This window comes from Colobus angolensis, unplaced genomic scaffold (assembly GCF_000951035.1).
Source record: "Colobus angolensis palliatus isolate OR3802 unplaced genomic scaffold, Cang.pa_1.0 Scaffold10, whole genome shotgun sequence".
NCBI classification, from domain to species: domain Eukaryota; kingdom Metazoa; phylum Chordata; class Mammalia; order Primates; family Cercopithecidae; genus Colobus; species Colobus angolensis.
In genome coordinates this window covers 13422838-13431733 of record NW_012110919.1, presented here as the reverse complement: position 1 = coordinate 13431733, position 8896 = coordinate 13422838, and the positions used below count along the sequence as shown (strand labels likewise).

The window sequence follows — 8896 nt, the reverse complement described above, 5'->3', positions numbered from 1 at the left end:
GCACCACTGCACTCCAGCCTGGGCGATGGAGTGACGCTCTGTCTCGGAGGGGAAAAAAGAAATACATTGACTTCCAAAAAGACCTTGTAAAAAGAAAAATTAGAAACTGCAAGTAACAGAAGCATGGCTAAGAAGATGGCTGACAATTTAATACTCCTCAGAAAATCAAATCCATTAGTTGAACTAGTAGATAAAATTATATTAGAAAATACAATCCAAGAAAGCAAAAGAGAGAAATTAGAGAATTAACACAATGAAACTATCAGTGTTGTTTAAATCAGGAAACTACATGCTTATAATCTTTAGTCACAGATACCCCTTTAAACTTTATAAGTTGAAGTTCCAAAAGCTTAATCCTTTTCATGCATACAAATTAGTTCATTCCTCTTTAAAAAATACAGATATAACAACTATAATTTCCTCCCTATAGCACATACAGGATAGATCTTTAGCACATACAAGAGATCTTTAAGTGATCTACCCTCTTGATATACAAATGCACCGCTTAAGTGCCACTGAGAAAAGATCAGGCAATTTGGCAATCACTTTGTCAAGATTTGGGCATCGAGGGAAAAGAAAGGAAATGTAAGTGAAAAGTTAATTTCAAGCAAGAGAAATCTCTAAAAGGAACCAGGTCTGGGCAGGTGGGCTCGGATATTTTCTTGTACCAGAAAAGAGGCAAATGCTCGAAAAGTTTACTAGAGCATATAAAAAAGACACAAAAACCTGCTTGAAGCAGCTTCCTCTATTTTAGCATCAAATGAGTGTAATTCATTTTATACTAAATAAATTCATGAATCCATATAATAGATACACAAAAGGGAATACTATAAAAGAATAAATATCTAATTTACTTATATTATATATAACTATTACACTAACCCCTAAATTGATAGACAATTAAGGAGTTACCCTGAGATTTTTAGAGAAGGAGTACTTCATCTCATTTGATAAGATAAAGTTTTACTGAGAAATGGCAATTAATTAATGTAAAGACACAACAGAATTAGAAGCTCACTATTCTACAGACACTACAGAAATAACTGATTCAAGCAGGGATCATCAATGCTTAAAACCATTAGATAAAAGGTTACTGGGAAACAGGATATTTATACAGTGCCAAAGTGTCACCGTACAGATCTTTGCTGACAGCAAAGGAAAAACTACATTTTTATACTGGAGAGACCTGGAAATTTAGGATAACCTGAGTTTGTTTCCCAATACGACAAAAAATGAAATACTCTGTATCAGTTAAGAAGTATTTCTTAGGAAATACTAAACCAAAATCTAAGCAAGATTTTAGACGTCACTTCCAGTTTATTGGAAATACAGCAAATAGAGAAACAAGTTAAATAATACCACAAGGAATTAATCAGAAAAATTTTTTTTAAAAAGATTAGGGGAATTCTTCTAGAGTAAAAGAGTCTAAGGAGACATAAAACCATTTTGGGGACAAATGGAAAAATTTAAATATGGAAGTTAGTAAATGATATTTGAAAATACTTATTAAAGTTTTCTTATTTATTATAATTATATTGCAGTTATGTCATTATTTTTAGGAAATGTATGCTAAGGAACTTTATGGATCCACATGTCAGCAACTTACTTTCAAATATGACAGAAAAAATATCAGATGCACATATTAAACACTTCATTAAATCTAGGAAGGAGACATACAGGTATTTGAGGGCACTGCTAAAATACATATTTTAAGTGCGATCCATTTAACATGGGACACATAGAAGAATCTACCTCAGCAATGTTTGTCAAAAAATGAAGGCAATTCACCAAATGTTTTAACTTACTGGAGCAGGTGATTTTGGAAGTAAATGTATTCTAGACCTTTTATATATTATATTTCTAAAATACGTTGGCTGGGCACAGTGGCTCATGCCCGTAATCCCAGCACTTTGCAAGACGGAGGCAGGCAGATCACCTGAGGTCAGGGGTTCAAAGTCAGCCTGGTCAACATGGTAAAACCTGGTCTCTACTAAAAATACAAAAATCAGCCAGGCGTGGTGGCACACGCTTGTAATCCCAGCTACTTGGGAGGCTGAGGTGGAAGGATCGCTTAAACTCAGGAGGCAGAGGTTTCAGTGAGTGGAGATGATGCCACTGCACTTCAGCCTGGGCAACACAGTGAGCCTCTGCCTCAAAAAAGTAATAATAAGCAAAATACATAAAATAAAAATAATTAAAATATGTTGAATATAATTTTACTTTTTTCAATACTCTTAAATTCTCATCTTGTCAATGTGATTTTATTAATCACAGAAACTTTGCCAGGAGTTAAACCCTGTAAAATATTTAAAAAGGTTTATTCTGAGCCAAATATGAGTGATCATGGTGTTACCGGCGGTCCTTGTTCTTAGAGCTCCCAAGATGGTGGTGGGCGCTTCCAAGGTGGTGACAAGCCTCTTGTTCTCTGATCTGGGGTTCTTGGCCTCACAGATTCCAAGGAATGGAATCTTGGGCCATGCAGTGAGTGTTATAGCTCTATTAGAAGCCGTGGGTCACGGAAGAGAACCGTGGAACCCTGTGACTAGTGTTTAGCTCAATTGGGATGAACCTGGGTACTTAGCCATGCAGGAACAATGGCAAGCCTTTAGCCCAATCAGGAGCAGCAATGAGCGCCTCACTAGATCAGGAGCACAGTGGACACCCTGCCAGATCCGGAGAGGTGGAAGTCAGCAACAGGTCTGCAACAGCGACAAACAGCAGTGGTGGATGGTGAGCAAAAGCTCAGCTCGAGCCATAACAAACATGGACCACAAGAGTGTGCAGTTGCAAGATTTAACAGAGTGAATACAGAGCTCCCCTAAAACGGGAGGGGACCCAAAGGGGTTGCCGTTCCCTGCTCGAATGCCTGGGTTTATATTCCCATCTTGGTCCCTCCCACTGTACTCTCAGGCTATAGATGATTGGTTATTTCTTTACCTCCTGTTTTAGCCTAATTAGCATTTTAGTGAGCTCCCTTTACTACCTGATTGGTCCAGTGTGAGCTAAGTTGCAAACCACGTGTTTAAAGGTGGATGTGGTCACATTCCCAGCTGGGCTTAGGAATTCTTAGTCGGCCTAGGAAATCCAGCTAGTCCTGTCTCTCAGTGGTCCGAGGTGCAGTCTCAAGAGATCTTGAGAACATGTGCCCAAGGTGGTTGGGTTATAGCTTGATTATATGTTTTTTTGTTTTTTGTTTTTATTTTTGAGATGGAGTCTTGCTCTGTCGCCCAGGCTGGAGTGCAGTGGTGTGATCTCAGCTCACTGTAACCTCCACCTCCCTGGTGCAAGCAATTCCCCTGCCTCAGCTTCCTGAGTAGCTGGTGTTTGTATGTTTCAGAGAGACATAAGACATCAATCAGTACATGTGAGGTAAACATTGGTTCAGCCTGGAAAGGTGGGACAGCTTGAAATGGGGCTTACAGGTCATAGGTAGATTCAAAGATTTTCTGGTTGGCAAGCAATTGGTTGAAAGAATTATTATCTAAAGACCTGGAATCAGTAGAAAGGAGTCTCTGGTTTAAGATATGGGATTGTGAAGACCAAGGTTCTTATTATGTAGATGAAGTCTCATAGATGGCCACCCTTAGAAACAATAGATGGCAAATGCTTCCTATTTAGACCTTTAAAAGGTGCTAGACTCTCAGTTATCTCTTCAGGATTTGGAGGGCCTGGAAGGGGAAAGATTTAGTTACATTAATAAAGATCCTTTACAAACGCAAATTTTCCTCCACAAAAGACAGCTTTGTAGGACCATTTCAAAATATGGCAAAGAAATGTATTTTGGGGTAAAATATTTTTATTTCCTTCTCTATCTGTCATGTGATATTATGCCAGAGTCAGGTTGGAAAGTAAACCACATTATAGAGGGTTAAATAAAACCCAACTGATGAGATGTTACAGTTTAGAAGGTATACTCCCCAGGCCCCTTAAATAGGAATTTGGGCAAGAGAGAAAAAAGGTCATAGTTTTGTCCCCATTTTGATAAGTACTACTACTACGGTTAGTGTGGTTACCACATATGATTAGGTACCCAGCATAGTGTTCAGTTGAAGGTAAATTATATTAAACCAAACTTGCATGTGGCACTACTTTTTGGTGGTTTATATGACAAACCCTATCATCCAAACTCCTGATATATGAGTTGTACTACAGCAAAGGGTATAGACCAGATTTTTCAGTTGAGCACATTCTCCCAAGGATCAACCATCTAAAAGAGTAAATGTGAAGTTTATCAAAGAGATTCAAAGAACTCTGACAAACTGGACCTTCAATTACTTTCCTGATACTTTGAATGATACCTATTTTTATTCAATGCCTGTTACTTTGGCCCCAAATCATAAAGACTCTTTTTTCACATTCTCACCAGCCTCCAATGTATTATTCTTTGTGAATACAGTTTTAAACAAATTAAAGATTTGTAAAAAAAATTTTTACAAAGCATTAGTAACTTTAAGGTACTACCAAATTCAGTGATTTGAAAGGGATTATAATCTGCTTGAATTTACTCACAGTTTATCAGTACCTTTTCATTATCCTGCTTGTATTTACTCGTTGGTGATGTTGGTATAGAAAGATCAGTTTCATCACCTACTGCATACTGTTTGCCAGACAGAAAATCCAGTAGTTGACTCTGTAGAAAATATAGGGTATTACTAATAAAATGCTGACTATAAAAAATACTTCACATAAAGCTCTACTCAGTGTCATTGATGTTTCAGTCCAGAGTATTACCTGACAATTGTTAGCAATCATCAAGTATACATATAATTAAACTTCATAATGTAACTGTCCATGGGTTCTTCTGGTCTGCTATACAAATAAAGACCACATAACTGCAGTAAAGAAAAAGTTTAGGGTCAGGTACCGTGGCTTACACCTGTAATCCTACCACTTTGTGAGGCCAAAGCAGGTGGATTGCTTGAGCCCAGGCGTTCAAGACCAGCCTGGGCAGCATGACGAAACTCTGTCTCTGCAAAAAATGCAAAAATTGCAAAAATGTAGCTGGGCATGATGGCGTGTGCCTGTAGTCCCAGCTGCTTGAGAGGCTGAGGTGGGAAGATTACTTGAGCCCGGGAAGGCTGCAATGAGTTGTGACTGCACCACTGCTCTCCAACCTGGGTGCTAGAGTGAGACTCTGTCTCAAAAAAAGAGTTTAATAGGCACAAGGCTGGCCATGCCATGTGGGAGATACAGTTAGTATTCAAACCAATCTCATCCAAAGCTCATAGGTTAGGGGGTTTTCAAAAGCAGTTTGGAAGAAGGGATGGGGGTGGCTAGGCTTGCTGCTGATTGGTTTGGGCAGAGAGGAAATAGGGGATCAAAGCTGTTGTCCTTCATGCTGAATTGCTTCTGGGTTGGTCCAGGTGGAGCCATGGGTGTCAGAAATGCAAAAAAGCTGAAAAGATATCTCAAAAGGCCAACCTATCATAATGGTGTTATCTGCTTTTGTTTCAGCTAAGGAAAATACGTCTTATAACAAATATATCTATATCAAATTATGTATTTAATTATAGCCTCATGCATCTGCTTCTGTTTAACCCCTGTTTTTTCTTTTTTTTCACTGTTCTCCTACTTGGAAAATTACTAAGTACTTCATGATTTCTTTATCTAATATTTTTCTTTGTGCTTTAAATATTTACTGTGCTTAATTTTCAAGAGACTAATTTTGGTCTGAATTGGTCTACCATGTTGGGAACTTTTTAATTGCCATGAAAATGATTTGTTTTTAATAAATATCAGATGACATTACTCTGAAGTATTTATTTCAGTGTTTGCAATTACAAAGGAAAAAGTCCGCTTTTTTATACTTTCATGTTGTATTTGAAAAATAAATTTCTCTCATTTTTATCTGATAATTGTATAACCAGATAATAACTGTCACAGGAAAACAGTGAACAACTTGAATTGTCAGCTTATACAGGAGGAACTAGAACTAGCTCATAAAACTTACAAATGTTTAAACATACTACACAGTAAATAAATTCTTACCACATATGCAGAACATCAACAGATGAAATTTACAGTAACCCAGTAACTGCAACTACCAGCCTGCATCTCCTCCCTTTTGTGATTAATTTCATCATTACGTCTCTGCTGGAAACCTTAAAAGAAATGTGGGTGCTCCCAGGAGAACTGGAACCTTGATCTGGAATACTTTCCACCCATTCTGCAGTTTGAGAGTAACCTTTACACCTGTCTCTTAAAACAGAAGATCCTAGACGGACTTAGACTATATTATGCCCTGCGTTTTTCAATCCAGTCTGAGTTTTCGAACAGGGGCTGACCTTTTTTATTCCACTCGAGCAACAAGCTTTCATCTGCATTCCTGAGAAGAGCCAGCACCTGCCCAACATCTAGGAAGAGGAGCGGGGAGACAGCAGAGCAAGGGATGCAGTTGGAAATAAAAGCATTCTTTGGTTTTTAGGAATAAAAAAGAAAGCTTTTTGATAAAGTAGGAGATGCAAATATTTACAAAAATAAAATCTAGCTCTGTATTTGGTAACCATGTGCCCACAAAAAAGGCATTTCTCTGAGATGCCTAGACTTCGGAGGTTTGCTGCTGGTTTTATATTAAACTGAAGCTCCTTGGGTCCCTGGTTCCTTCTTCTCAGCTTGGACAGTGAGTTGGTGCCAAGTGGCTTCTTCAGTGTTCTGAAGCAGGTGGCTTTCCTACTGTCTCAATTGCCGCATAGCAGCCGCCAGCTTCTTCAGGTTTCTTCTTCTGGACTGTGATGGGAATCCCAGGCAATCCCAAGTTTAGAGACCAGCTCCATGTTCAGAGGGATTCTCCCTTCTGTTGCTGCTGGGTCAATGAGGCTGACACTGGTGGATCTTCCCCAGGAACCAAGAGATCTGGCCTGGACAGCAGCAAGCTTCCTCTTTCCGAAGGTGGCTGTATAGTTGACCCCTGCCAGGTAGATCAGAAGGTCCAAAAAAGTGTGCAGGCATCGGGGACACACCTGCAGGACCCCATTCACTGATGTTGATGCATCTCCCAGCAGTTGCAGTCTCCAACTAAGGACCATTTCTGCAGAGGTGTTACATTTCATGAGCTTTCTCAAGGGTGGCCTTCTCATCACGAAAGAAGTTCATGGTAAAAACCTACGCCTTCGGCTGCATTCTCCCCTGGGTGGTTGCAGCACCCTCTGCCATCTCCCCATCCCAGAGAGCCCAGCATCATGAAGCACCTGAGGCACCCCCACCCAGACCCAGGCCCATGCAGGTGTACTATCTTCTTCTTTTTTGTCACATCCGTAGTTTTATGTTGAGGTGCTATTCTTGAATTTTCCCAAGTACCTAACATTTATATGTATTCAAGTTGCTGTCATTCCCCTCTAGTAGCTCTGTTCTGTTAGGCATGTGTGTTGTCAGCGAACTCACCCTTCTCTGGCTGCTGGAAACCCTTAAATCATGTGTTGTTTTCTTCATTAGCTTTTTGGGACTCAGATCTGACTGCTGAGGTAGCTTAAGTGGTGACAGTTCTACAAGTAATAGAAGTTGCAATGCTATCTATACTTACAGAGCAGCAGTGGACAAACAAATAGGCTACCAGTCATCTGCTGAGGCTAAGGAAGAGTCTTGTGTTCTCCTAAGCTTCACCAAGAAGTGAGTCCATCTATTCAGCTACTTCTTGGCTTGAGGGTGAGGGAATATAAGTGTATCCACAGAGGTCATTTGCTGACTTTCCCCCAAAAGACATCCCACAGATCTCTGAGGCTAAGCTCTTTTCAGGATCAACCATTTCTGCTTCTCACCCCAGGTCTCTGATCCTGTCTTCCAGATACTTGCTCAGTTCAAGAGAAAGCAAGCCCTGTATCAAATCTCTCTGCTTAGACTCCAGTTACAATCTAAGGCCTTATATGCTCCGAGATGCCCATGGGCCCTGAATCCATTTTCCTTAGAAGAGGAATCATAAGTAGGGAGTGAAGAGGGCACTGTTTAAGTGACCACATTCCCAAAATTGCCTTGACTTAGCTTTATCTTAATTCCTCATAATCCCTACCTTACTTCAGCTACAAATATGAAACAAAGAAACTTTATCAGAATTATGAAAATTCAGGATCATGACATTCAAAACTGTTTGGAATATTCTAATATGTATCTTTAAAGAGACTTTTAGCATAAATTGGGATTATATTTTGTACATTTTTGAGAAATCAATCTAGGGATATATTTTCCCGTCTACTTTTTCCCCACACTGGAAATTTCCCTAGAACAAACAATAGTATCAGAGATTAAGTTGTTGATCTTCCAGGGTTAAAATGCAGAACATTTTCTACTTCATCTACTACCATCTTAGCAGCTTCAATTTTACTCCTGGTGACATGATGACATTTGGAGAGAGTCTCCCGCATAGGCAACCTTGAACTTGTACCCTGATATATATCATACTATAACTTAACCTACTCAAATCAGGAAACTTATTAGAGGACTTAGACAAGGGCAAGGAATAAAAAGAAAACAATGAGTCCAAAGACCTCAGGTAGATTATGCTATCACTGGTTTTTAAGATCTTTGTTGTTCCTACAATCCAATACTGATATATGATTAAGCCTCTCTAAATCAACTATGTGAAAAACAGACAAAAATCATCTCTGTAAGCAAGCAAATAAGATATAGCTAAGGAAGAAATTTAAAAACTATCTTTACAAGTATCCTTACCATAGTATGGCTGTACATGTGTGTGGATATGTTTTGAGGAAGCTGTAACAAGGCAAAGGTTTTCATGATAGTTCAATAAGGTAAAGACAGCAAGCTGCCTGCCAATATCCATTCTCCCTTTCTTCCCCAGTAATAGAGCTTTTGTTTTTATTCTGGCAAGATATTACCCAGAGTAAGATCTATATTCTCCATCTTCCCTGCAGCTTGTTGCAGCCATGTGACTAACCTTTTGGCA

The 8896-nt window shown here is 39.2% G+C and overlaps 1 protein-coding gene across 1 annotated transcript in view; it reads right to left on the bottom strand.

Moving 5' to 3' along the window:
- Positions 1 to 8896, bottom strand: part of PARPBP (PARP1 binding protein) — a 65904-nt gene that overhangs the window by 43326 nt on the left and 13682 nt on the right. The window contains exon 4 of the mRNA XM_011935003.1: positions 4523 to 4630. Coding sequence (XP_011790393.1) covers positions 4523 to 4630 — 108 coding nt within the window. The remainder of the gene's footprint in view (positions 1 to 4522; positions 4631 to 8896) is intronic.